Source organism: Meleagris gallopavo, chromosome 10 (genome assembly GCF_905368555.1).
Source record: "Meleagris gallopavo chromosome 10, MGAL_WU_HG_1.1, whole genome shotgun sequence".
Lineage (NCBI taxonomy): Eukaryota > Metazoa > Chordata > Aves > Galliformes > Phasianidae > Meleagris > Meleagris gallopavo.
Window position 1 is genome coordinate 4,949,854 of NC_139413.1, and position 27,586 is coordinate 4,977,439.

Here is a 27,586-nt window from a genome sequence, read left to right on the forward strand (position 1 = left end):
TGAGCAGGAAGCTGTAGTGACACCAGAGCCACCACAGACACCTGCACACGTGTGGCTTTTGTGTTGCTTTGCTTGTGGATGTCATCGGGCTGCAGAGGGTTTGTTTGCTGACTTATTTCACCTCCTTTCATTTATCACTTTGTTGCTTTCAGTGAACTACCAGTTTGCCACCATCTTTCTGGGAAGCGTTTAACTTGTGGGCAATGGCAGAGCTTTTTGCCTTCCTTATTTTATATATCACTTCATGCATGTAACCCCATGGGGCACTGATTACTGCTGGCTAACCCCAGCATTACGCAAAGAGACACGGACCTGCCGTTCCCTGCTTCCTTGTTAGCTTTCCAGGTCCCCTCATCCTAGCATAGCCTGTGGATTTGGTCTCCTTCTGTCACTACAGGTGTAGCCTCAATAAAAGTTAATTAGCCTGCTGGATCCTTGCCATCACTTCCTTGTCCAGTTAGTGGTCCGAGCCTCATCCCACCTGCAAATACTGCACACAGGCACTGAAATGCCCAGAGGCTCCAGCACTTGGGACTCAAGGGGCACAAATGCCAGTAACATATCCCAACAAAGAGCTGATGACAGATTATTGGAAAGTACTGTATTATATTATATATACTTTATCCTAGGGCACTGCAACAGCCTGGCAGAACTCCAGAGCCCGCAGCAGACAACCAGGCCAACCCCACTCCCCAGCACCACGACACTGCGGCAATGCCCACTCCTCTATCCCAAAAGCCGGGGGCGGGGCCCCGTTCACCTTGACAGGCTCCTCCAATCACAGAAGGGCCTGCTCGCTCTTACCCCGCCTCCTCACTTCCTGCCGCCCTTCTCGCAGCGCCAAGCTGATTGGCTAGCGTCAGCAACCCGGAAGTGTGGGGCTTACAACTTCGCTTCCGGCCGTTGCTAGGCGACGCGGTCTCCAATAGCTTCCGGGTGACGGGGCCTGCTTCCGGGAGCGCGGCGGTGGGGCCGGTGGCACTATGAGCACCATGTTCGCCGATACCCTTCTCATCGTATTCATTTCCGTCTGTACAGCGCTGCTGGCCGAGGGTGAGTGCTGTCCGGCACCGGGCGCGCTGCGGTGCGGCCTACCCCGGCTGGGCCCTGCGCGGGAGTAGGCCGCGGAGCCGGGCCTGGCCTGCTGGTGCCGTTCAGGATGGACTGGGGGTGGTTGTCAGGGGGTTGCCTCCCCTTCTCCGTGACCCTAAGCGCGGGGGGAGAGGAAGGATTGGCAGGATGGGGTTTGTTTGGAGGAGACGTGGAGGAAGGGAGAGCAGAAGAGGGAGGTGTGAAAAAGGGATCGCTTAGTCAGAGCCACTCAGGGCTGGTGATGGCACAGGTGGGCTTTGGGACCCCAGAGGGTGGCAGTGGGTAACACCTGAATAAGACTGCCTGGCGGTGCATGGTGGTGGGAATGGGCCTTCTATTTTATAAGGAAAGAGGTAATAACAGTTTTCAGTATGTTCCTCTAAGTAAAGAGGACAGTAGTGTCTTGCTTTGGACTTGATGATCTCAAAGGTCTTTTCCAACCTGAGCAATTATATGATTCTTTCTGTCGCTGTTATGAAACAAATACAAAGAAATTGACTGAACTTGCAATGAGGAAGACTTAGATTAGCTGCATTTTGAGTTGTTAAGTGTCAGGGTGAAGAAACAGGCACAGATTGTTAAGGTCTGGTTGAATGAATACTTTTGGAGGCATTCCAAATCAGAGGCTGCTCCGTTTCCCTGGCACTAAGCTGTACCCCAAAATCACAGAATCGCAGAATCACCAAGGTTGGAAAAGATCTACAAGATCATCCAGTCTAACCATCCACCTGTCACCAATAGTCCTCACTAAACCATGTCCCTCAGCACAAAATCCAAATGTTCCTTGAACACCTCCAGGGTCGCTCACTTCACCACCTTTCTGGGCAGTCCTTTCCAGTGCCTGACCAGTCTTTTACAAAAAGTAGTATTTCCTAACATCCAACCTAAATCTCCTCATGTCCTCGGGCTTCAAGACCTTATTTCTGGGGAAATTCAGAAGAGAACCCCATGCTGAATATGGCATTTGCTTTCCAGAAGTCTGAATTGCATTGGGCTCCACTGTTCACCTCATCGTCTTTTGCAGGACAGAGCAATGCGACCTTCTGGTGTCCATGTGGTTCCCTCCTCTGCAGCTGGTCCCAGAGACTCAGTAGCACAGTGCTGTTGTCAAACCAAAGCCCCCCCTCCCCCCCCCCCCAAAAAAAAAAAAAAAAGGACCAAGAGCCTTATGTATGAGCTCAGTTTAAGCAGCGCAGAAACCTCAGGCTCAGCACTTGTGGCATGACTGGTTTGATCATGATTTGTGATACCTTTGTTGTATTATAACATGGTTTTGTAGACACGATGTATTTTCTGCACACACATTTGCAAACTCGTATCTTTAATTATCACAAGAGATGTTTACTTACCTAGATATGTGCTGGTTATTTGTTTCAGGTATAACCTGGGTGCTGGTATACCGAACAGACAAATACAAGAGATTAAAGGCTGAAGTGGAAAAACAGAGCAAAAAATGTAAGTACTTTTCAGATATTAGAAAGAATGTCTGCTGTCCTTCTTGTAGTCTGCTTTGGCAAATGTAAAAATGAACAGAGTCTGTGCTCTGAGATATTCCTGCTGCCTTTTCTCTAAGGGAGAGAAGCTTGGGCCTCACTGGATCTGAATTTTACAGGTGTAGTGGAAATGCTAAGTCACAACTTGAAGCAATGATTGAGCACCTGGTGGGAAGGCAGGGCCAACCCAGGGGAGTTCAGGTGTGAACCTGAGTGACTGGAAGGGGTGGAGCCAGGATCCCCCCTTTCCAAGAGCTCATTTAAGGTTGGCAGTGGAGGTGAGGGCATCTCTTGCTGGAGATCCCTGCCTAGCTGAGGTAAGCAGCTCTTCTTCTTTGTTTTTGCATCTGTGACTGCTGCGTTTGGGCTGGTCCTCCTTTGCTGTAGCCAAGGACTTTGTTACCCTGCTATTATCATCCCATTATAGTATTACAATAGATTACCTAAACTGGTACAGAAAAGACTTATCTCTGTTCTTAATTTTTGCCTTTTTGTGGAATTGAGGCCGATAGAAAGACCTCAGTTTTACCATATCCACTCTGCTTTTCTTGGAGGACAGGAGGGAGATCAGTACTGGAGTCTGCTTCTGAGCATGAGTAGCTTGTGTGTATATATAGTTGTATTCCTTTAGATCCCCCAAAGTAATTCCAGGGATGCAGTTTCTGTTTTTCAAGGAGGATTTAAAGGATTTGAGATATGTAGTATGAATGGTTTGAAGGAATGCTCTGAGAGGTAAAGCATAATACCTAAAAAGTGATGATTAAGCATGGGAAATGGGTAAGGATAGAATTATGATTAAAAAAAAAATCTAACTTGTCAGCTGATATGAAAATATACTGTTATAAACTGGAAACAAAAATAAAACTGGGTAGAAGAAAACTGTCCCAGGTAATTTCAAGAGGCCTGGGAAGGATTAGATGAGGGTAGGAGAAGGGAGCAGAGAGCGAGCAGTCAGAAGATACATGTCAGATATTAAAGTAAGAAGTTGTGAAAAGGTATGCTTGTGTATGGAGTGTTTCAATGGACCTGTCTGTATCAGAAACCAAGGAGCAGAGGAGAAATTGAGCTGTGTGTTCAAACTTAATTGTATATTCTATATGCAGGTTCCAGCAGTATGAGACAGTGTGTGGTGATGTGGGGGTTGAACCTGAGCTGCTGTTAACACTTTTTCACCATGATATCAGTACTTCTGGAAAGCAAGAAAAAATATTATTAAACCATGTTCTTTCCAGTTTAGCCATCCCATGGGTAAGATAAGCTGGAAAGTGAAAGTTAGTCATCCTTGTGTCTCAGCTCCTAAATTTAGGGGCTTTTGTCATCTTGGCAGTATCAGATGGGGATTGCATCTGTGCCCACCCTGCCCCAAACCTGTTTGGCTGACAAAGATGAGTTGGGCAGAATTAGCCACAGAAGGCAAGTTTTAGAAGTAATTGAAACCCAGCTGAAAACTGAAGAGTAGAACTCAAAGGCTGTTAGCTTAGCTTAATCTCTGCAGTGTAATGATTTCTGTAAGGCTTTAGTGCAGTTTTTTTTTATAGCTGTCCTGATATCTTGGTTATAATCTGTGAAGGGAAAGTTCATGCATCTCAGTTTCTTATCTCCTTGTTTGATGCTCCCTCTATTCCCCTAAATCACCACCCACCCTCCCCCCCCAAAAAAGAACAGAATAATGAGGAGTTACTAAAAATTAAGGCTTGATCTGTTTTCCTCCTGCACTGAGGACAGCTGGCTGACCTGATGGCTTACAGGCAATTTGTAGAGCTCTTGAGCCACACCTTTCAACTGTTGTCCAACACATCTGAAACAGGAAAAAACACATGAGAGATCTTTAAGTTCTCCTTTGGGAGTACTAGCAATCCTAACAGTTTGCCAAAACAAACGGGCTGAGTAGTTTGCTCGAGCAGCATTGTTACTCATCATTCTTAGTTTCGTCTCTTCCTATTCTCTTGTTGCTGTTGAGAGACAGCATTATTGGAGACTGATGAAGAAATGATAGCAGGTGTCTTGGGATAAATGTAGCAGTAAACTTACAATAAGTATTTCTGGTCTGCAGGGTATGGTTGGAAGTGTTATCCATATTCCTGCAGACAGCCTTGTGAGGCTGCCTGACAGTTATTTGTCCTGTGCAAGCCATAAGGAAAGTTAGGCTGCAGGGTCTGTTAGGGCTGACATAAAGTCCAATAGCACTACTTGGAGTGAAGCTGGGATCTGGAAGTGCCCCCTGGTCACAGCTGGAAAGAGCAGATAGCCCTGAAAAGCCAGTGTTTGCCAGACTGTGGGATTATGTGTGCTAGGGTTGGGTTGGACTGATCGGGGTATCCCACCTGCAGCAAGATGCTCTCTTGTGAGCACAGATGTGTGGTTGTCTGGCACCTCTCTCCAGCATTCCCTCTGAACAGACTTGCCTTGCTTGTGCCCTTCTAGCTTGCTCATTCTAGATGTGCTTATTCCTTGGAAAAGCAGCTGTCTTACAACAGATGTGTTGTAGATGATATGTGGACAACTTGTTTAGGCCAGCATGGATTTCCTGGCAGTTATGTGTGGCTGAATTGCAGATTACAAGCACTTCAGAAGCCAGCACAACATACCTTTTTATAACTTGGAAGGCTGTTTTCATTTTACCTGAGCTTTAAAATCTACACTAGAGTATGTCTGTGGTGTCCCTGTTCATTGCGGGGAGTTGGACCAGGTGGCCCTCAGAAGTCCCTCCCAGCTCTAAGGATTCTATGATCTAACATCTGTGTTGAGCTAGTACTGATTGAGAGAAGTGTGAGCTGGTGCTCAGCTCTCTAAAGCTGTGTGAGCTTACAAGAGTCAGGTCTGCTTGGTGGAAAATACAGTAGATGTATGTAGAGTTTAGGGTAGGAAAGGACTGCTCTGTGTTTTTACACCATAGCTGTGCTTTATCATCCTCGCTTGTAGTGCCCTTGTTCTAGGTCTTACCTCAAGACCAGTCTCTTCTTGGAAGAGCTGCTCTGGCTGTTTCCAGAAGAGCACTTTCAGATGAGCAGCACACTTTCTATATTTGAAGTTTGCTATGCTGGTCTTATGTTAGGTTTTTTTTTTTTTTTAATGCAGTGTTGGTTGCTTGGATTTGTTTGGTGAGTGTCTGACTTGGGGTTTTATTAACTATGAGCTTAGGCTCTTGCTTTAGAGGACTGGAACTGCTTCAGTACTAATTGAAAAGGAATGGAGATGCTCTGGCTGACTGCTTGGACGGCGTTTCCCCTGAGAATTACATCCCTTCTTCACAGGCAGGCAGAGAGCACAAGCTTTCCTGTGTTCTGCTTCCCACTGCAGATAATCGGGTGCAGAGCTTGCCACAAAGCTCTTTTCATTAGACTTGCTGAATCAAAAGTACTGTCTACTACTAATGACAAATCAGCAGTGGTCATTTGAGCTAAGATTGTCCTCAGGCTGCTTGGGTAACAATGTGCTCTCAACAGAGTTTAAAATTGACTCTTTGAAACATTCCTATATCTCATCCAAGCTTTGGGAAAGACTTTTGGATTTTCAGTGTTCAGTTTGCATCTGGTCAGCCTGGAGTGGTTAATAACTTGTTAGTTCTGAGCATGTTCATAGTTAGAACTTTCTTTTGTGCCTCTGTTCTCTAAAGGGAATAAAATTGTTTTCTTGTGTGGAAGGAGGGGGGTTAGTGTCTGTGCAGAAATGATGGAATATTTCTTTGCGTTTTGCAGTGGAAAAGAAGAAAGAAACGATAACTGAATCAGCAGGCCGACAACAGAAAAAGAAAATAGGTAAGGTTAGGAGGGGAGTGCAGCGCCTCAGGAACATGGAGGAAGTGCCTTTCCCTCTTTTGAAGCAGTACTGGAGCTGGTTCTTAGCGTGGCAACTGGCACGTGAACCTTGATGCCTTTTTCCTCCAGAACAGGGGGCAGAAGTCCTCTTGGTGGCTCTAATGAAGTTCAGAGAAGTGCAGCCTCATCAAGAGGTGATCAATAGTCATGGATGTGACTTATTAATTTCAGTTGCCAAAGTTCTTTGCTGCAGTACACTGACAGCTTGCAGTAGCTCTGTGTTTTTTAGCTCTTTCATTTTTGAATACTTCAGAGCTGAAGATACAACTCTGTGCTTACATTTATTTAAAATTATCTAGAATTGAGCAATGCAATCTTTTTTTCCTGTTCTGTTTTTCATTGTCAGTACAGTTTTACTGTGTTAAGGTAACTCTTTAAACAGTGGACTGTGCAAGAATAACATGGTAGATGTTTAATGTGTCTGAGCTTTAGAAGGTTCTCTTATCTTCAGGTCTCTGAAGTAAAATGTACAGTAAAGCCTGGTTAAATTATTACAGAAATCATAGCAAGAATACTTCTGAGAGCTCCTGGGAGTTGGTTTCCTAGTTCCTCTGTAGCACCAGGTAGCTGAATTGCTCATTTGATCTGTTCAAAGCTCCAGAGTAATTATAAACACATCTTCAAACAGTTCTTCCTAGGTATAAAACCTGTTATTATTGCACTTCTGAAAGGAGAGGAGCCCAAATTCTCCCTCTGTTCTTCCTATTTCCAGCTTTTAGTCTTAAGTAACCCATATATGGGATAAATAAAATGACTGGATAAGGCAATTTTGATTTTAAGTTGTTAGCTATAGTCACTTTTCAAGTCATTGACTTTGCAGGGTGCTATTCAGGCTGTGTTTCTAGCAGAGACTGTTTTACTTGTGCCTGGACTAAACTAATAAACAGTAGAATCTAAGGAATTCAGGTGCTGCACTGTTTTGTTTTTTAATATGCTGAAATAATTTTGTTTTGCAAATGAAAACAAAGCACAAAGGGATTAAGAACAAAACTTAGGAAGTGACCACTGATTTTGTTTGCTGTATTGCTTGCTGGCCAAGCTTAAGATACTGAGTGTTGGGTTGGTTGGGTTTTGTCTTGCAAGTGCTGCATAAGTCATTTGCTTTCGGGCAAAGCTGCATTCTTAGTGTTTCTGAAAAATCAGGGCTACGTGCCCATCCAGAAAATGACTCATAGCTGTTGAAAACTGATGTCAGTGGCTGAGGTACACAGATTGTAGCATCGTTGTAACAGTCAGATGACTTGTGCTGGGGTTACTTTAAGTTCTAAAATTCTAGATAATACAAAAAAAAAAGACTTCTCATGATAGTCACAGCTGTGGTGCAGACCTGCCCCAGTTGCCATTTGTCTTGCGCACAGAACAAGGCAGGAGGTGTGTGTACAACCTTGCTTGGTCACATAACAGATGAATCATGCACGTGTACAAGGAGAGAGGATGAAAGTTGCATGGCCAAGCTTAATTTGGTGTTTCTTACTCTACAATTTCTATTAATTGTAGAGCAAGCCAATTTTATTCATAGTGTCTAAATCACTTTTTATGTTTCTGGAGCAGCACACTTTTAATACCATAACGCAGCCTTCTGCCACTTCAACTGGAAGAGAGTGTTGGATCATTTATAACTTTGCTCTGGCTTTCTGCACCTAGAATAAGAGACTGTGGCATTCCCAGTAGTCCACATAAGTGCTTGTAAATCCAGTACTGGCAAATAAAGTTTTTTTTGTTGTATCCTCATGGCTCCTGTTCCAATGACCAGAATTTGAAGAGCTGGTACTGCAAGGTGCTCCTCATTAACCCAGTCCTTTTCCTCTTTATTCCTACCCAGCTGCATAGCAAGCTACTTAAATGCTGCTGATGTATGCCTTGGGTAGCTATAAAGCATTTCTATAGAGTGGTAGGATACCTGGAGCATATTTGTTTTGAATTTGTAGAAATAAGAAACAGGTCAGGCATGGTGGGGATCTGAGCTGTGTTCTTCATTGCTGTGTAACCTTTAGTCCATCTAAATAGATGGTTAGTTATGTAGGTGAGGGGAAAAAACAAGTATTTGTGCCAAATGTGATTCCTAAAGATCTGGCCTAGTTGCTGATATGTCTGAAAACAAAACTGTCCACCTGGGTCAGGAAACAGGTGTGTGGAAAGTTCCTGCCTTTGGGAATGGTTTGCAGTTATAAGCAATAGAAAACAGCAAGGATGATTCTAAGAAATTGGGTAGGGGTGTTTCTCCTGCTTTGTATCCACATTGATTGCAAGTTTCTGTGTTTATCAGCTTTTTTTCAGGGCTTGAAAGATAACCCTCTGAGCTTCTGTGTTGCAGGCTCCTTGTACTGAGACTTCAGCAGGGATCTGCTGGGCAGCTTGCCTGTCGAAGAGCCCTTAATAGTGGCTCTGCATCCCCCTTCCCTTCTCCTTTCACATTATTCTTTGGATACTTCATCCACATCCTTACCCTAGTTTCAAAGCCCTGGATGCACCTCTGGATCCTCAGTCTGACACCTCCAAAATAAAATCCTTGCTTATGTGGTGTGCTTACAGCAGTGAGCAGAGCTTTCAGATGCGTGCTTTGTAGGCACTCTCTTTGTTTTCTGGCAGTGTTGTTTATGCTGCTGTGGTAGTTGATTGAGCTGGCAAATCTGACATTCTGTGCATTTCTTCCAGAAGTGCTGAGTGTATGATTCTTCTAGCTTGCTCCTCTTTTGTGTCTGCTTTGCTGTGTGGTGTTGGGATGGAGAAGCAATTGGCTATGAATGATTTTTCCACTTCATACTGTTTGGCAGGGAGAGCTGGAGTTGATTTGGGGAGTGTTACTTGTTTGGAGTGCTAGGAAGGTTAAGTCTTCCTGGAAATGAAAATGTTCGTGTTTCTAGCTTGGTGTAACTGATGATAACTGTTGTTGTTTTCGTCCTTCTAGAGAGGCAAGAGGAGAAACTGAAGAATAACAACAGAGACTTGTCAATGGTAAGAAAACTAGAGCCAGTTTCCATCTGCTGAAGACTTCACTCAGTAGTTTTCCAACAAAGTCTTTGTTCATTTGGCAGCTCTAGCAGCTTCTCCTCCTCACAGTTCTTTCTGGATTACCTCTGACATGTACAGATCTTAGTTTGAACTCTCCAGCAGTTACCACCTCACCCTATCCTCATCCTTAGCCCTTTTCGTTTTTGTAAGTTTCCGTGATGTACAACTTATTTGTCTGACTTCCTCTTGAAAGTTGTTTTTTTTAGAATGAATTCCTACTGGTTGTGTAGGCTTAGCTATGAAAGCTAACGAGGCAATTTCTGAGCAATTTTTGTTCCTTTCTCCTCTCTGAAGTTGCTCTTCACAACAGTGTTCCACCCTGTGGCTGTTTTTGTGCCCAGTTGTAGACTGGACTCGAATTTGAGTGTTTTTTGGTCACTCCTTTTGCAGTCCATCCAGCCTTCTGTGTCATCTTTTTTCCTTCTAGATTCCAGTGATGCTGTAGGAGGCCTGCTCTTGAGGTTGTGAGCCCTAACCTCTCAGTGTGGTCCTGTTGTCTGCTGTTTGATTACCTTTGACCTTTCATCTTACAGGTTCGGATGAAATCCATGTTTGCCATTGGCTTCTGCTTCACTGCCTTGATGGGGATGTTTAACTCCATGTAAGTCAGCTTTCTGTATTTTTCTTAAATGTTCATGTTGAATATATATACTTCTTTAGGATTTTATCCAAGAACCATAACTAATCTGTAAATTGGATCAATATATCACATAATTATGTGGTCTGGTCACAGCATGCATATTCTCAAGAGTGGATACTGCAAGCTGGGTGCTGTTAAATTGAATAAAATGAATGCAAACTGAACACAGCTTATGATCCTTTCTGTTTGGGAACATCTTGACCACAGTAAGTTTGGTAGATTCCAGGCAAGCAGCCATGGTCTTCAGTTTATTTGGCTCTGCTATAATGTGACTAAAGAACACTTGAAAGCAAAACTGGGTCAGCTCTCCTGCCCTTAGAAATGAGCTGTAATTGCAGAGTTTGCTGTTGCCCTACTTAAGGTGATCAGAGTCAAGATACTAACAGGTCCAGGCATGGACTTCAATCTTCTTTTGATTTTTAAAAAAGCGACTTGAAGTTGGCCTTGTCTAGAAACAAGAAAAATCTGGTTTGCATGGTTATGGAAAGCTTTTCTTCAGAGGTGCAAGACTGAAGGACTGCTTGGCTTTTAAAACTTGTTTTGATCTTGAAATGTGAACTTTCTGTTAGCTGTTAAATCTGAAGATAATATGGTCAGTATGACTTCCAGGAGTCTGTTCAGTATCTAGGCAGTGTACTTACTCTGCTGATGGGTATTTACATTCTTGGGGTGGCAGTCCTTAGGGTACAGTCAATTGTTATTTTACTGCAGGACTGTGGGTGGATAACTGCAAGCAGGGAGTAACAGAACTGCCACTGTGTGGACTCTTTATTTATTCAGCTTAGTCTGACTGCAGCATCTAGCATTCTCTGGAATGCTGTGAAACTGAGCAGGGGAGCATGGCACTAAAGTGCTTTAAAATCTGGGTACCATCTTGATTTGTTGTTGATTCACTTAACTGGGCTACCAAATTGATGTGTATTCCTTCTGTTCTGAGGGTTTCTGTCCAGAGAGCATGCTAGTGTCCACAGGGCTCAAGTGATGCTTTCAGGCATGTCTTGCCTTAAACTGCCCCTTTCTTCTGAGACTGTCCTGGGAGCCAATACAGGAGCAGCATGAGCTATTCCAAGCGTTGTTTGAACTGAAATAGCTTTGTTGCTGAGTGTAGGAGTTCTGAGGCCACTGAATTACAATCCGGAGTCTTGCCTATCTTGCTTTTGGGGCAGGTAGTTAGATTTTTAGTCGATTTTATTTTGCTCTTGGTCTCAGTGCAGGGTAGCTTAGTGCATTGGTATCTGAGAGATGGCTTTACTGGCTTTTACCTGCACTTTCTTACGCTTGCAGAATGGTTTGAGGAAACTGTTTCCCACTCATGTACATGTGTTCTCTTGGCATGGTGTAAAGACTGGCTGTGTGGCTCAAGAGAACGCTTCAGTGATGAATGCAGGATGCTTTTAGGCTCCTTCTGAGAAGCTGCTGTTGCCAGGTCATTCACTGAGGCACTGTGGGTGTGGTATGAAGAGGAAGAAAAGGATGGCTGACACCTGCAATGACTGTAGTCCAATTTGCTTGATTTCCTGTTCTTGAATGAGTTTGCTGCTCTGGGGGACAAAAGAAGCAGGAGTCAGGTGGAAGCAGCGTGGTGTTGCCACCCTTTGGACGAGTGCTGTTTGGACACTGCTGCACTGTAGCTGGGCACCTTGCCTTTGCCAAGTCAGCCGAGCCAAAATGGACATGATGGTGATGATTGCCTCTGTTTTGTGGCAGTACTAATGGAGCAGCAGGGTAGGGCATGCTGGAAGGATTTGTTGCAGGCTGGTTTAAACCCAGAGAATGAAGTGCTGTGTGAAGACGAACGGTTGTGGCTTAAAAGATTCTTTAGGGCTGGAAGTTCTGTAGCAGCAGTGCCCTCCAAGCAGATGGGCTTTCTCTTGGGAGAGAATTTAGCTTCTGTGTGTCTCAATTTTCTCTTGTCAGAAGCTTCTTAATGCAATCAATTCCCTGTCTTGCTCTGAGCTGTGCGTTTCAGTACCTCCTCATGCTAATTGTAAAAAGCCTGCTGGAGGAAACAGCAGGTACCTCAGGGTGCTGCTGCTGGAGTACTTGTCATTCTCACAGCAGGAATAACGCAGAATTTTAAACCACTGGGGGATGTTACTGGGAGATAAGCATCCGTTCCCAGTTCTTCTGCCAAACTGCCTGTGAGATGTAAACAAAGTTGGCATGTGTTTGAGCTGTAGCTGTGTGAATGCATCTCCACAGGAAAGAACGCTCGTTTGGGATCTCTTGAAACAAGAAACACCTGTTAGAAAATCAGCACACACGGAGAAAATAACATCCAAATATGCACATGCTGATGAGGCATCGTACGCACTTCACTTCAAAAGATTGGGACGGCTGTCTGGGCTGGGAGAAATCTTTGCAAACAGGCCAGAATTCACACTCAGCCTGATGCCCTGGAATGTGGAGCTGGAGGAGTTCCAGGAGCAGAACAGGCTGCTTGGAATAGGGGATATCTTCCTGCCTCTACTGCCTTTGCAGAGATAACACAGAGAAGGCTGTTGGTGTTAAGTGTGCTTTTGATGGATATTATGTGCATCTTGTGCTGAGAACTATAGCTGTTCCAGGAAAGAAACAGATGTCTTCAAGTAGACTCTGCTTAATATTGCTCTTTTGCTTAAAGCAGAGTCAATCTTCTTGCTGTACCTGCAGTACAGCAGGGTGGTTGTCATCCATCTTATTGAAGTATCCAGTCAGCACTGGAATAAAATGCACCAGTAAGCTGCAAAACACCAGCCAAGGTCTTATGAATCACCAACTAGTCCAGTTGATCACTTGCATGTCACTGTGATGTGTTTTGACCATGACAAAACAACTATTAAGGGAAGCCCAATTACCTTTTGGATGACTGAGTGTGAGGGGGCTTTTTAAATTAAAAGGGATATTTTAGCCTCTGACAGAATCTAAAAGAATGGGCTGGGGAAAGCAGCATGGCTTTTCAGCCTTCCATGTTCTTGTCTGCTTTGGTGACCTGCAAGCAGTGCTTGCTTGTTCTTTCTGTAGCCAAGAGCTCTTTTATGTTCCCCAGATGTGATCCAGTGCTCTTCTTTTATTCTTTTTTTCAGCTTTGATGGCCGAGTGGTGGCAAAGCTTCCTTTTATCCCCCTCTCATACATCCAGGGCCTGTCCCACCGCAACCTTCTGGGTGAGGATTACACCGACTGCTCCTTCATCTTCCTCTACATTCTCTGCACAATGTCTATCAGGCAGGTGAGTACATCACTGTCTCTTGCATGTGTGGAGCAGGGAACGCACACACAGTGCGGTCTCTCCATAATTACACCAGAGTGCTAAGACAGGGTAGCAGGAATGGGTACATTTCCTGTGCGTGTCCCTAATTCACTTAATTAACATGCTGAGAGACTGTTTCCATCAGAAGCCAATACAAGTACTACTTCTTACCCACTGGTTATGACCTTCACAGTAATAGGAGGAGAGAGAAGTACAGCATCTTCCAAGGAAAATTCCTTGGTGGCTAGAGGTTTGTAAAGGTTAAACCACTTCACAGACTTGCCAAAAATAGGTGAAAAGTTAAAGCTAGGTTTGTTTTTTTTTCCTTTTTATGCTGGCCACCTGATATTTTTCCCCTTTTTTTTTTTTTTTTTTTTCTTTCAGTCTTAAGAACTTTACCTTCAGCACTGATTCTCTTGCAGTGTTAGGGACATGACTCAGAAGAGGGGTTTGATATGATAAACCAAGAGTAGGCCACATAGGTCCCCAGTAAAGCAGTTTAGTTGCATCTTCTGAAAAGAGAAGTGTAAGTGTGGATAAAAGGAAGTATCTGTTCAGGACCAGGCTCTGTTAACCAGCTAGGTGACTGGCTCGTTGTTCAGCAGCAGCATTGTGTTGAGATGAAGATTAATCCTCCTTAACAGACAGAATGGCTGGTGAGGATCACAAAGTGGACCTCCTTGGTACAACCAGAGGTTTTTGCCACTTTTTTTTCCTCAGTGTCCAGGGGATAAATCCATTCTGGAGTTTGGATGAATGCTGGTGCAAGTAGCTGCAAATAATCAGCTCTTTTGTACTTGTTTCCTTTTTCTTTGATTTGCTTCCTGAATTCTTGCTGCTTTTCTCCTTGGCCAGCTTGTTGCTTTTCCTCAGTGGGTGTCGAGGGATATAGATTCGAGAGATAGGCAGAGGGAGGTGACAAGTGCCACTGCTGTCAGAAGTTTGAGTGAGCTTGGTGAAGCATCTGGATAAAGTTCCTTTAGTCACAAACAAATTAAATTCACTATTGCCTCTGTATTGGGTATGTGTGCTGCAATGGATCTGTGCCTGGTCTCGTGTAAAAGCAAATAATGAATTGTAAGATAAGTGGAGGTTGAGAGGGTCATCTGGAAGTCATTGGGTTCACCCTTTTACCCCCTGCCTCCCCCTCAGAGCAGGGCCAGCTTCCAAGTCCAAGTACCAAAGGCCAGGAGGTTCCTCGTTGTGCTTTCTGCAAGACAAATCTTGTTTAACTTCCTAGTAATTCAAACAATGTATACTGCTTGGAAAGAAGTTAGACCTTTTGAGCACTTTGAATCATCTTTGTGGTCTGATGCTATTCCTTTGGGCAATCTTATGTGGTGCTCTTCTGTTACCTTTAATATTGAAAAGTCCCTTCTTTCCAACACTGCAGACTATTACGTGGAACTGAAGACAGCATCTGTAAGATTTTTTTTCACCTATAGAGTTGACTGGAGAGCTGTCTTGCAGAAAAATCCCCTGTGGGTTTTTTTTGTCCAAGAATAGAATTTGTGTGATTTGTTTTAGTCCTGGGCATTTCCTGCTGTTGCCTGTTATGAAATGAATAGATAGACATCATAAACTGAGCAGTTGGCCACTGTGGTTCTGGGGAAAAATGTCAAACTGCAGCAGAGTGGCTTTTCAAGAGAAATTCTGATAGCAAATAACCTCGTGTGGGAGAGTTTGTGCTGATGGTCCGGTGAGGATGGAAGTTACCTTGTTGCTTTCAAGGTAGGTGTTTTTGCTCTGGAGCATTAGATTGCAGCCTTCCTACGGCTGTCTTATCTACGTGATTGTGATTAACTGTACCTGCAATTCTTCATCTGTTAGGCAGCTCCAAGTTTCTTCTTCCTTGTTCTATGGAGGGATGGGCAGAGACCAGCTGTGTTACTTTCTGCAAAAGCTAGGAACCAAAGCTGTGATTCCTGGCATCCTGTGATTGGTTTTATTACTATTTGGAGGTACTTAAATGACAACATGATGAGGAAGAGGACTTTGGCTGTGAGAGACCAAGGGAGAGGGGAAGAAAGCAATTAAGGACGCTCATAATGGTGCCAAAGATATGTTTCTGGTGCTATGACTATAGAGGTGAAAGCTTCATGACCTGTTGCTGTTTCACTGTGTGCAAAAGGGAAGATTTCACTGGGCTGCCTTCTAAACAGCTGTTGGCCAAGGGAGGAGAAATGATGTGTTTGATGTAATGCCACCAATGCAGGGAGGATCACCAATGTACAGAGGATCAGGCCGCAGAAGAGCATAAGAGAGCTATACGTCCCTCGACCTTCTCCTAAATCCTAGAACTGACTGCAAGGGATCGAGATAGTGAAGGCAGCCATCCTGGTGGAGCTCCAGAGTAGAGGAACTTCTGTGTATGTGAGAGACCAGAGATCCTGAGGGAAACGCAGGGGAGTGTGTGAGGGTGGGGAGGCTAAGTGGCCGTTGATTAAACTCCCGTGAATGGGATGAGCAGCAACAGGCAGGCTATTCATGTGGTTCTCAGGCATGTGGGGGTGATAAGCTCTTTAGACACTGACTGGGAAGCTCGCTGCCTGTGACCTGGCCAGCATCTCCCAAAATAGTTTACTTGCGGTGAGTAACTTCCTTTGCGCTGTTCCCAGCTCTCCCTGGCACGTAAATCCTGTCCCCTAGTTCCTCCTGCCTTCCTGTTTGGAGAGAAGAGGGTTGCTGGGAGAGGCGTTCCAAGGGTCCTTGAGCTGTTGGGTTTCAGCTGGGAAAGTCTGCTGCCGGACTGGGCGTGAGGCACAGTGTCAGGGTTACATCCTCTGTCCCCACTCCTGTTTCTGAACTCCCGGCCTTCACCTGTGCTATGTGTGAAGGAGGTTGTGCTGCTCTTCCTTAGGCGTTTGCTGGTCTTTACTTCCTTTTCACACGTGCTTCAAGCATAGATGAGGCCTCTTCTCTCTGAAATGCATTCCCAGAGGGAGAGGGAGCCAACAATTATCCTTACTGCCCCAAGTGCACTTTCCCACATGGCTTCATCTTCCCAGCCACGCGCTGATGTGTTTGAGGCCCCTTCTGGATTTGAAGACAACTGCGAGAAGAGTGAGAGCTACATCTGCTTTTATCTGAGGAGCATTCGTCAGAGCTCAGCTGAAGAAGTTGGATCCTTACGATTTATCTTCTTCCTGTGGTGCTCCTGAAGGTGCTGGCCTTGTCTGTGTTGGAAGCGGACTCTGCAGGCTTCCTTGTGCAACGTGATGCATAGCAGCCAGGACAGATTTCTGCTGGACCTTGCCCCAGCCCTGGTGTTCCCAGCTGTGTAAACATCAGGACTTCTGTCCAGCAGATCTCATTTGCAGCTAATGCAGAAGCACAAATGAGATTCCTATGGAAAGATAATCCTGCAGGATGACTGTGTACTTGAATCCATGTACAGACAAGTTGTCTCTCCTCCTCAGAACTATTCAAGCAGATGGAGTAATTTTAGCACCACAGTTCTCTGATGCTGATAGTCCTGATACTAAGAGCAGGGTGGGAATGAGAGAGGCAGGCAGTTGATCCCACTGATGCTCTGCTAGGATCTCATTCTGTTCCATGCATGAGCTGCTACAAAGCTGACAGGATCTGGGTCTTTCCTGCTTCTGACTCTGCAACACCCTCTGGTGTTACTGAATCTCTGTTAGCTGCTCTTACTTCGCTCCCTCTGTCCGTTCTCTTGACTGAAAGCTCTGGGAAGGTGAATCACACAAAGGAGTTTCCCACGGTGAACTGCTCTCCTTTACTGAATATCACCCAGTGTCACTGTCTTCACTTTCACTGCCAACTGAAACCTTCCTTTCTTCACCCCAGATGACCCCTTTGAGCTACTCTGAAATTAAGCAGCTCAGTCTTTTTTCCTTTAGTTCGTGTCTTTCTTCCATGATCAAAAATGTGTAAGAACTCAATGACCTTGCTGTCTGGCCTCCTGACTGTTATTTGGGAGAAGACACTCAGGTTTGAAGAGAGCCCTTCTTCCTCCTTTTGTTGTCTGGATAGCCAGGACTCAGCTAATGACAGCAGCAGGCCACCGTTTTCTTCTTTCCTTTGCACCAGATATCCCTGTTTTGTCAGCACTGCATAAGCGGCATCTTGAGCTGTACCTAGACAGCAAAGGCTGAAACCAATAGAACTGGCAACTCTATAGTTGCAATGTTGCAGTGTGTCACAAAAAAGGCAGAAAAGCATTGAACTATTAGAATATTTTGTTGTGAGGTGTGTAGCTAGTGCCTGACTCTGATACTTAATGCTTTCCTTGTTGCTTTCTACTAAAACACCTTGCTCAAATGCAAAAAAGCAGAGGAAGTAATTTCAGTAGTTGTTTTCTTAGGTTTGCTATGTGTGTTTGTTACAGTGAGTCTCCTCCAGTCCGCTGTTCTTATCTGCATTGCTAGCATGCATATTAAATCTGTGTTTAAGTATCTGGCTTGAATTTGGACATGCTTTTGCTGCCACATTGCTGACCCAAATCCAGACTGCGCTATGCAAGAGCCTTCATCACTGGTTTGCAGGTGCTGGGGGTGCCTGAGAAGCACCTTCTGGAACTTGTGCAAACAGATCTGCCTTCCTTCTGCCTACAAGCTGATGTTAGTTCCTGCTTCTGTGTCCACTGCAGCTAGATTGCAACTATTTGACTGATAAAACCAATCTGTAATCCAAATAATTCATGGTGTATCTGCTGGCTGTGTAGCTGGAGGTAGAAAAGAGGCCCTCTGCCAAAATGCAGATTTAGTGATGAAGCTTTAGTTGAGGTAGGAGGAGGAAGAAGGAGACCCAGTACTAAGCCATTCAGAATGGCTGTTTGCCTCCTTGCTGATGTATAGGAGCAGATTTCTGTTCTATGTTAGACTGATAAGACTCTGTGGGTGACAACGTGAATCAGTTGAAGCTGATGAGAAGGCTGCACCTGCAATCAGAGCTGGCATTTCTTCCTCTTTAGAGTCTGCCTTGTTATGGCCTGGTGCTGATGTGCCCTTCTGTTCTTCTTTTTGCAGAACATCCAGAAGATGCTCGGCCTTGCTCCTTCCCGGGCTGCCACCAAACAAGCAGGGGGCTTCCTTGGCCCCCCACCTCAGGCAGGGAAGTTCTCCTAAAGCACAATTACAGCCTTTGCTGCAGGTCTGCCAGCCGCACAAGACTGCCTTTGGGAGGTAAAACAGCGGGTTTCTACACCAGGCTTCCTGTGGCCGAAACCAGCCTATGCAGTATTTATCAGTCTTGGAAACATCTTGCATTTGAAGTATTCCAACAGCAGTTGCCTGCTCATTAAATCAAGAAAGTTCTCAGAAGATAACTTGACCTTTTGTTTCTGAAAAATAAATGGCTTGGGCATGTTGATTTAGATGTCTGTTAATTGTGCTGTAGGACAAGTAGAATTACTTTGTAGCACAGTTGATTCAGTTTAGGGCATGGAAATAAACTCAGAATGAGATTTGTGAAATAGCTGAGAAAACTTGCGACAGTTGTGCTGTGAGGTGTCCCTTGTTTTGGATGTGCTGGTTATGCTCCTGTGTAGCAGGGAGCTGGGTGAGTAGGTGTGCTTGTTTCTCCTTTTGCCACATTTCCAGTGTTGAGATAGAGATTTTTCTTTCTTTAATTGGCTCAGGCTGCTCTTCAAGGCTGCAAGTATTGCTGGATGTACTGTCTGCCTGTGTCTTCCTGGCAACACTTGGTGCTACAGAGGTTAGAGGCAATATATGACTTCTGTTAAAGTTGCTTGCTTAGGCAGAATCTGCTGAATTGCAGAGACAGACCTGGCCTTCAACTTAACAAGTAAACTGCTGAATTATATCGATGCTGTCCATTGAACTCTTTTATTGCCTGAGGGCTTAGAGCAGCAGAATTTGTATTCATGCCACTGAGTTTGCTGCTCATCAGTCTGTTTTGCAGTCTGAATCTGAAAGTCTCCAGCCTCCTCCTTAGCCCACTGAGTTCCCAGTGCTTTCTACTTGCCACATCATTACCTGGCTCAGTCATGTTGGTCAGACTGTCTTTACAAGGATGAATAAATCTTGCTGCTGTGCTCAAGTCAGGCTGGAAGTGTTCTTGAGGTGTACAGTAGCCACAGGGGCTGTGGGCTTGGTGCTTTTGTGACCAGAAGCTTCTAATGAAGGACGTGTTACTTGGAGTTTGTGGTGAGGAGGTAAACCCAGAATGCCTTATTATATATATGCTGTGCCATATTAAAAGCTTGGATTGATTCTCACTGATAAGTATGGAGCAGGAAGATGCCTGTTTCTAAGGCTGCCTTTTTGACACTCTGCTACATCCACAGCAGGTACTGCCTTGCCAGAAGGGCAGCTGTGATTATGGGGTTCTTGGCTTGTGTGACAGCAGAGCCAGAATCAGTGGTGTTGAATTGGTTCTTGCTGTAGCACCTGGCTGTCAGATGCAGCAGGAGGGGGGGGAGCTGTGGCAGCCCTGTGTGATCAAGTGAGACACTGTAACGAGTGAAGAGCTGCACTGGGTTGTGCAGGGGCTTCCCGGTGGTGTTCCAGAACCCTGTCTCAGCACATCCCCTGCTTTTGCAATGCACTTCTCTCTCGAGGAAGTGATCAGCAAACCAGGGTTTGTTGCTGTGCTCTGGGTCGCTCCCTGCTGTCAGCAGTTTGATGCAGCAGTGCAGTGGGAATCGCTAATCGCAGCAGCCAGAGAGGAGCAGCTTTTACTACTGAATTCTAAAAATTCCACCAAATAGAAAGGGGAAAAAAAAAAGCAAACCACCTGTTCACCCTGCACGGCAGGGGCGGCCAGCGCCGTGCCGCTACCGCTGGGCGGTGCTGCTGCGCGGATCAGCGCCGGTGTCTCCTCCGAACCGCTAGGGGGCGTTTGACCGCCGGAGGCGTGGCGACAGGGGTTCAGTGCGCAGGCGCGGGGCGGAGCCACCTGCCGTCGTGGAGCCCCCTGCCGGCGCGGCGGTGCGCGGTGCCGTCCCATGGTGCTGGCGTTCCTCCTGCCCCGGCTCTGCCGCCTGCAGCCCCGCGTCGCCATGAGCACCGCCACCGGCACCTTCTCTCTGCAGCAGCCCCTCAACTACCGGGCAGGCGGCCGCGTGGAACCCGTTGACGGCGGGCAGACCGAGGACGTGTACGAGCCGGCCACGGGTACGTGCTGCCCGAACTTCTTCGGGGTTAACTCGTTAGTTTGCCTCGGGGGGGGTCGGATGGGTCGGCACAAGGCAGGCGGTGTAGCTGTGTGTGGTGCTGGGAGGGTAACGAGCTCAAGAAGAAACCTACAGAGATTGGAGGTGATGAGCGGCCGGAATGTGACTGTGGAGGAGGGCAGGCTTTGGGTTTCACCCCCCGAGCTGCAGAGCTCCTCCACGACCGAGTGGGTTTGGGTGGGAGCTATGAAGCTCTATGGTGGGACTAAGATCTCGGGCTTTTGTTGCAAGATTATTTTGCTGGGATTTACTTCTTGTTTTGTGTTTACAACAGGCCGAGTGATAACGAAGCTGCTGTGCTCCGGGGAGAAGGAGGTGGACCTGGCTGTGCAGAGCGCCAAGGCTGCCTTCCAGACATGGAGCCGCATGTCGGGCATGGAGCGCTGCCGTGTGCTGCTGGAGGCTGCCAGGCTCATCCGGGTACTGCGCGGGGCTGTGTGTGCACCCAGCTGGCTCTGACCCTCTGTCCCCCTCCAGGAGCTCCAATGGAATGCAGGAGCTGAAAGCTACCTTTGCCCAGCAGACTGTGGGATGCTTTGGGCAGGGCGCTTGGTCTTATCGTGCCGGTGTGTCCTATAGCTTCTTCCCTGCTTTGCTCTGTGAGAAGACATAAAGCTGAAGCCATCCAGTCCAGATATTGCAAGGCATGCATTTTCCAAGCTGAAATTGCGTAACTGACACATTCTTGAACTTTCAGCTTGACAGACCCTGCTGTCGTGACTGAAGTGTCTTTCTTTAGCAGTAAAAAACCACCAGATAAACACATGAGAAACAGAGGGTACAGATATGCTGGCTTCATAACAAACTCATTTGTGAGATAGCATGTTCTTAGACGTCAAAATTAGTCCCCATCGAGACATTGGTAAGAAACCAAACCTCTCCCCAGTGTCTATGCAATGAGAACTGTTTTCTCTTTCGGCCAAACTTCTGCTTCTGCCAGACTTCCACAGCAGGGAATGTTTCTGCCTGGGATACAGTCTGCTAAAGGACACTTCCCAGCTGCTTTGTTTTGCCCGTCCTTCACTGAGTCCTCTGTTTAGATCTTGCTGTTTGCTCTTTCCCCCATCTTACTTCTGTGCATTCCAATCATTGTTTACCATCTGTCTTCTCTGTTCAGGTTTGCTAATCTTTTAGATAAGCAGAGCTGTTAAGCAAGACTGCAGGAGCAGTGAACCCAGCAGCTGTCTGGCATTCACCTGTGATCGGTTGCCATTGGCAAATTGATTAATGGTAGTTGGAAACGTACATTTTAGAGACGATGATTACTTGAAGCAGAGCTTCAGAGTTGTGCATGGGAAGCTCCTTGTGGAGTGCTACTGTGGGCTTCTTTGATGTGTAATCATTGTGCTCTTATCCTCACAGGAAAGGAGAGATGAAATTGCCACCTTGGAAACCATCAACAATGGGAAATCCATCTTTGAAGCCAGAGTGGATATTGACATATCCTGGCAGTGCCTGGAGTATTACGCAGGACTGGCAGGATCTCTGGCTGGTGAGAGCTTTATTGGAGTTTGCTCTTTCTTTTTTGTCTTGGTGTTCCTTGGTTAACTTCTACTATACAAGGCCACCTTTGGTGTTGGTTTCTCTAAGAGATGCTTTTTCTGAAGATGTTGGAGTATTCTCAGAGATCTCTACTTAATGCTGCTTTGTGTGTCTGTTTGCAGTTTGAGATCTGACCTCAGAGGCTCTAACTGAACTGGAAGGAGCTTTGTTCTTCTCTTACTTCTGTCTGTTTATCCTCTTTGCAGGTGAACACATCCAGCTTCCTGGGGGATCCTTTGGATACACTCGCAGGGAGCCCCTGGGTGTGTGTGTTGGGATTGGAGCCTGGAATTATCCCTTCCAGATTGCCTGCTGGAAGGCTGCCCCAGCCCTGGCATGCGGTAATGACCCTAAAGCAGATCTCTCTTAGACCTTCTGCCTACTTAAGCTTCTCTTTGGTGCTGGGGGATTCTGTGGGGGAGAGTGATTTGGGGATTGAAGTTACAGACCCTGGGGTTGCCTTGAAGGAGGCACTGAAGGATTTGCAGAGCCTTCAGGGAGGAAGGGACAGGAAATGTGAATGTGACAGATGCTGAGGGGCAGCGAGTGCACCAGGAAAGAGACCGATGGCTTGGCTGTGTACCAGGGAGGGATGTCTTTGGAAATATCTGCAGTACATGACCAACATCCCCATCTCCCCAGCCTTTCCCAACAGGAGATGCTGTTCTCTTCATTCTTTGATTGCAGAGAGTTCAGCCAAAAATGTTTCCTCCTCTCTTTGGTGGAGAGATTTTTGAGATCAGCAGAAACAAACTCATTGTATTGGGTGGGTTTTTTGTCTGGCTTTTTTTCCCTAAAGCACTTCGGGTTTTAACCCACCTTGCTTCTGTCTGGGTTCCCTTAGGCAACGCTATGGTCTTCAAGCCCTCTCCTTTTACACCCATTTCTGTGCTGAAGTTGGCAGAGATCTTCATAGAGGCTGGTGCTCCTAAGGGGATCTTCAATGTGGTGCAGGGTGGAGCGGCCACAGGACAGTTCCTCTGCCACCACCCAGATGTGGCCAAAATCTCTTTCACTGGCAGCGTGCCCACTGGTGTCAAGGTGGGAACTGGGGGGAACACGAGGGGTTGTGCACCAGCCTTCCTGGTGTGGTGGGGAGCTTGATGTGTTGTGTGTGAGGAGTGTGGGGATGTGGTGTGAGTTGGCGTGCCTGGGGACAAGCAAGGAGCTTGAAGCATTATGCTGGAGTCCCAGTTAGTGCACTGGGCGTGAGCTCAAGCACTTAGGGCTTTTAGAGCAGCCCCTTGGTTGTCTTCACTCGTTCACTTGAGGGCTCTGAGTTGCTAAAGTGGGCGTCTATGTGGGGAGGAGGCTGCATGAACCACCTGGGAAAATGTGTGAATGTTTCTGGCAGTGATAGTTCAGCTGAACTGCGTGCAGCCTGCTGGTTTCAGAAGTAGCCTACTTTCTGTGAATTTCCCACCCTCAATTTAGTCTAAACAAATGAAATGTTCCTAAAAGCATTGAGAAGAGGGGAAATGTTGCCCCTTGAACCTAGCCTGCAGCCTCCCTGTTGGCCGTGCATCACATGTCTCTTTGTCCTTATCAGATCATGGAGATGGCAGCTAAAGGGATCAAACCGGTGACCTTGGAGCTCGGGGGCAAATCCCCCCTTATCATCTTTTCAGACTGCTCCCTGGAGAACGCCGTGAATGGAGCCCTCATGGCCAACTTCCTCACACAGGGAGAGGTGTGTATCCGTGGGGCAAGGCTGTGGCTTGGGACCAGAGGCAGCCTGAGAGCTGTTGAGGTAGCCAGCCTGTGTCCTTTTGTAGTGAGGGATGCCCTGAAGCTGCTATCTTGCCACGCATCTCCCTGTGCAGTGCCACAAAGGAACCTCCGGTGCAGGGTGTCCCAGCAGGGCATGGACACCTGTAGCATCTTTCCCTGAAGTGGAGCCTCTCTGGCACCCAGTACCCAGCTCAGAGCAGCTACTCCTGTGCCCTGGGTTCCACTTTGGAGCACAGAGTTCAGAAGCAGTTTCCTCTGGAGAGGGAGCAGATCCCAGTCCAGTTTGCTGAGCCATACCTTTCTGGGGCTCTGTTGGCCCCACGTTTGGGTTCTTCATGTTTTTTGCAGGTTTTGTTGGCAAATTGTGTACCTGTTTTATCCCTGGGAACTGAACAGTTAGCTTATCTGCTGGTGACATGCTTTAGCCACCTGGTGGCATCAGTAGAGCTGTGTCCGGAAAAGACTGTCCCATGCAATCAGGAGCAGAATTGTCTGCTGTCCCTGGAACTTCACTGTCCCCAGGCCAAGCTGGCTGTTTTAGCAGCTGTGAAGGGCCTTTTCTGAGAGTCTGTAGCAGGACCCATCCATAAAAGTTTGCAAAGTGCTGTGTGTCTAATTCTGAGCAGCTTGCTTTGTATTCCAGGTGTGCTGCAATGGCACGCGGGTGTTTGTGGAGAGGAAAATACTGGACACCTTCACAAAGGAGGTGGTGAAACGCACCCAGAAAATCAAAGTTGGAGACCCACTCCAGGAAGACACACGGATGGGAGCCCTCATCAACCGGCCCCACCTGGAACGTGTCCAGCGCTTTATAAAGCAGGCAAAGGAGCAGGTGAGATTGTAATGCTGCCTTGTCAGCCCTGAAATGTCTCCTGTTCTTTCCAGACAAGCAGACCAGTAGCTGCTTTCTTACCTATACCTTCCTGTAAGCTGTGTTCTTGGAGTGGTTGAATTACACAGTAGGTGTCTAGGTGCTTTTCACATCTGATACTGCCACTGTGTAAAATGGGAGAATCCATGCATTTGAGCAGGTTGCTTTTATATGTTGTGGTCACGTCTTACACCTTTGGCTGTTATCTCACTTGGCTTCCAGTTTTGTTGGTTGGGGAAAGCGTTTATTAAGGATCAGAAGCTAAATCCACAGTGTGCTGGAAGCAATCTCTGTAAGAGCACCAAGACCTACCCAGCCTTTTTTTTTTTTTTTTTTTTTTTTGGCCTTTTCTCCAGCTTTGTTGTAAAGTCTGGAGATGTTCTGCATGTCAGCACTAGGTGTGTGGCCAGCCATCTTGGGGATGGGCTGGAAAAGGGGAAGTATGAGTGAAAGCCCTGATCTGCTAGTAATGCTCCATTAGCATACCTGACCTGGAGGGGCACCAGAGAAGGCTCCTTGGATGGGAGAATAAGTCTAGCAGCAAGCATTGGCCAGCCAGAACTGCAACAGCTGGGCAGGATGCCATGGACATGCCTGCCTACTTTCTGCTTGCTTCTCTTTCAGGGTGCTCAGGTGTTGTGTGGAGGAGACCTGTATGTACCAGATGACCCCAAGCTGAAGAATGGCTTCTACATGCAACCATGTGTGTTAGGTACGATCCTTCCTGTTAAAGGCATTATGGTTCTCTGTGTGGATGTTGCTGAGTTTCTTCTAGATGAAGCTGTGTACCCATCTTTCTGTATGCCTGTGGTGTGGACAGGCACTTGTACCAGAGGTAGCTGTGGAACCTGGAGCAATAGCTACGTAGTGCTGAGTGCTGTCTCGAAGGCTCTGTGGGTTGCAGAATGCACAGGCTCTGCCACTAACTTTTCCTTCTGAATGCTGCCATGCTTCCAGGGAACTGCAGAGACGACATGACGTGTGTGCAGGAAGAGATCTTTGGGCCTGTCATGTCCATCCTGCCATTTGATACAGAGGAGGAGGTCATAGAGAGAGCCAACAACACCAAATTTGGCCTGGCAGGTGGTGTCTTCACCAGGTACAACTGGGAAGCAGGCTAGGGAGGGGAGGAGTAGGGAAATGCTGTAGCAACTTGATGTTCCTCTCACAGTGTTTGGCATGGGCATGGATATCCTCCTCCAGGAAAGCTGTAGCAAGACAATGCCAGAAGAGAACTTTTTAAATGACTGCGTATCTCCTGTTTTTTCCTGAGGGGGTTAGGTGGGCCCAGCTGTCCTTCAGGCTCCTTCCAGCCTGCGCTTGGCCAGCTGCCTGCCCGCCTGCACCTCCAGGAGGCATTCACCAGGAGCCTGCCATGCTGCTGAATGTGTGCAAAGATGGCTCTTGGCGGCTTGCCGTAGTCTGCTTTGCTGGTGTCCTTGTCCTGCCCTCTCAAATGAAGTACTGTGCTGAGTGTCCTTGGGAATTAAGTGTTGTATCCTCTGAGTAGGGCAAGCTGGGCTCTGAAAACCACTGCAACCTGCTGGGGGTCTCGCGGATAAGGGGGTGAAAGGAAGGGCTGTAGCTGAGCTGCCATTTTCCTGCAGGGATATCCAGAAGGCTCACAGGGTAGTGGCTGCTCTCAAGGCTGGGATGTGCTTCATTAACAACTACAACATCAGCCCCGTGGAGCTGCCTTTCGGGGGATACAAGTCATCAGGTGAGCAATGCTTGGCCTTCCCTGGACTCAGCTTCTGTATGTCTGTGATGGTGGATGTCAGCAGCCTGTTGCTGGGGCAGACAGGCACACTGATTGCCTCTAAGGCATGGAAACCTCACTGGGAAATCAAAGGGAAGCTGTGGAAAGGATTATGGCTTTGTACTGAGCGAGCACAGAGGTGAGCTTTAATATACACAGCCTTCCTTGCAACAGAGCTCACCCAGTTCTTGGTCAGGAGTGCTGCCATGAGGTGGTGCTGTGTTTGCACTGTGTGTGTGGCTTGTGGTCTCCCCAGCGTGGCTGTGTGCTGGTTGTGAGTGGTGCTTGGCACTGCCTGTTGCACTCACTTCTGCCCTGTCCTTGCAGGATTCGGCAGAGAGAACGGCCGGGCAGCCATCGAGTACTACTCGCAGCTGAAGACTGTCTGCGTGGAGATGGGTGATGTGGAATCTGTGTTTTAGTGGCTCTGAGGCCATCTCAGGAGAAATGTGGATCATTTACACAGCAGTAAAGTGCCCTAAAATTTTAAGTGCCTGGGAATGGGCAGAGCAAGAACAGCTTTTAGCTATCCTGCTCCTGCAAGGACAGTGTGCACCCCCACGCACCCCCACACACCCCCATCCCCCTCGGTCTGTGGGCCTCCTCTGTGCTCTCTAGTGAAAGATGGGGACCTCAGACCAGGAGACAGTGACTTGGCTTTCAGCAGCAGCACCTGCAGCTACCAGAGGCTTGGTAGTGGCAGAGACCCAGCCCAGGCTGCTTCACCCAGTGCACCTTGAACACTGTTATCCTCCACCCTTAGTTAATTCCAGTTCTGGCTTCTTAGCAGGTATGACCCTGCTCAGCGTGTGTAAAAGCTCTCAGGCACATTAACAACCTGTAGCTCTTGGCTCTGTCTCCTCTCTGACTATGTAAAAACCTTCAGGTTAGGATTTTTTTTTCTCTAGCACACTTGTGAACACAAGTTCTGTGTTTTTTATCTGTGCCTCATGATACTGTGAGGATGTTGAGGCAGCATCAGCTCACCAGGCATTGCTGCAGCTGGTCTCTACACGCAGTGCACAGCGTAACAAGAGTGGTAGTGAGCTCTAACATGAGATGTCTTTTGATTAAGACAGGCAGCAATCTGTTTGATTTCCTTTCTCTGGGCCTTCCTTCATAAACATGCTAATTCTATGATGATGAAATAGCAAATTAAAATGTTTGCTCACATCTTTTCTCTTGTAGCAATCAAATAAATACTAACTCTGTTTGGAACATCTTATTGGAGAGTGACA

The 27,586-nt window shown here is 46.8% G+C and overlaps 2 protein-coding genes across 2 annotated transcripts; both read left to right on the forward strand.

Annotated features, from left to right (window-relative positions):
• Nucleotides 1-895: 895 nt before the first annotated feature.
• On the forward strand, nucleotides 896-18,620 carry TMCO1 (transmembrane and coiled-coil domains 1). The gene is made up of 7 exons (XM_010715749.3): nucleotides 896-1,053; nucleotides 2,470-2,547; nucleotides 6,284-6,343; nucleotides 9,312-9,358; nucleotides 9,949-10,016; nucleotides 13,121-13,265; nucleotides 18,278-18,620. The coding sequence occupies exons 1-7, from the start codon at nucleotides 984-986 to the stop codon at nucleotides 18,374-18,376; spliced, it is 567 nt and encodes a 188-aa protein (XP_010714051.3). The 5' UTR covers nucleotides 896-983; the 3' UTR covers nucleotides 18,377-18,620.
• A 1,508-nt stretch (nucleotides 18,621-20,128) lies between these two features.
• On the forward strand, nucleotides 20,129-27,573 carry ALDH9A1 (aldehyde dehydrogenase 9 family member A1). Its single transcript, XM_003208557.3, has 11 exons — nucleotides 20,129-20,386; nucleotides 20,720-20,865; nucleotides 21,808-21,937; nucleotides 22,194-22,328; nucleotides 22,832-23,028; nucleotides 23,537-23,677; nucleotides 24,362-24,550; nucleotides 25,214-25,301; nucleotides 25,547-25,688; nucleotides 26,197-26,309; nucleotides 26,676-27,573. Exons 1-11 carry the CDS (start codon nucleotides 20,218-20,220, stop codon nucleotides 26,768-26,770), a joined length of 1,545 nt encoding a protein of 514 aa, XP_003208605.3. The 5' UTR covers nucleotides 20,129-20,217; the 3' UTR covers nucleotides 26,771-27,573.
• The last annotated feature ends 13 nt before the right edge of the window (nucleotides 27,574-27,586 follow it).

What these genes read in the sequence shown, in the direction of transcription:
- TMCO1 (XM_010715749.3), top strand. Translation starts at nt 984, where the DNA reads ATGAGCACCATGTTCGCCGATACCCTTCTCATCGTATTCATTTCCGTC. An exon ending in GGAAAAACAGAGCAAAAAAT is followed by an intron (nt 2,548 to 6,283) that starts GTAAGTACTTTT and finishes TGCGTTTTGCAG; the next exon opens with TGGAAAAGAAGAAAGAAACG. An exon ending in ACAACAGAGACTTGTCAATG is followed by an intron (nt 9,359 to 9,948) that starts GTAAGAAAACTA and finishes TTCATCTTACAG; the next exon opens with GTTCGGATGAAATCCATGTT.
- ALDH9A1 (XM_003208557.3), top strand. Translation starts at nt 20,218, where the DNA reads ATGGTGCTGGCGTTCCTCCTGCCCCGGCTCTGCCGCCTGCAGCCCCGC. An exon ending in TGCCCCAGCCCTGGCATGCG is followed by an intron (nt 22,329 to 22,831) that starts GTAATGACCCTA and finishes GGGTTCCCTTAG; the next exon opens with GCAACGCTATGGTCTTCAAG. An exon ending in GCAGGTGGTGTCTTCACCAG is followed by an intron (nt 25,689 to 26,196) that starts GTACAACTGGGA and finishes ATTTTCCTGCAG; the next exon opens with GGATATCCAGAAGGCTCACA.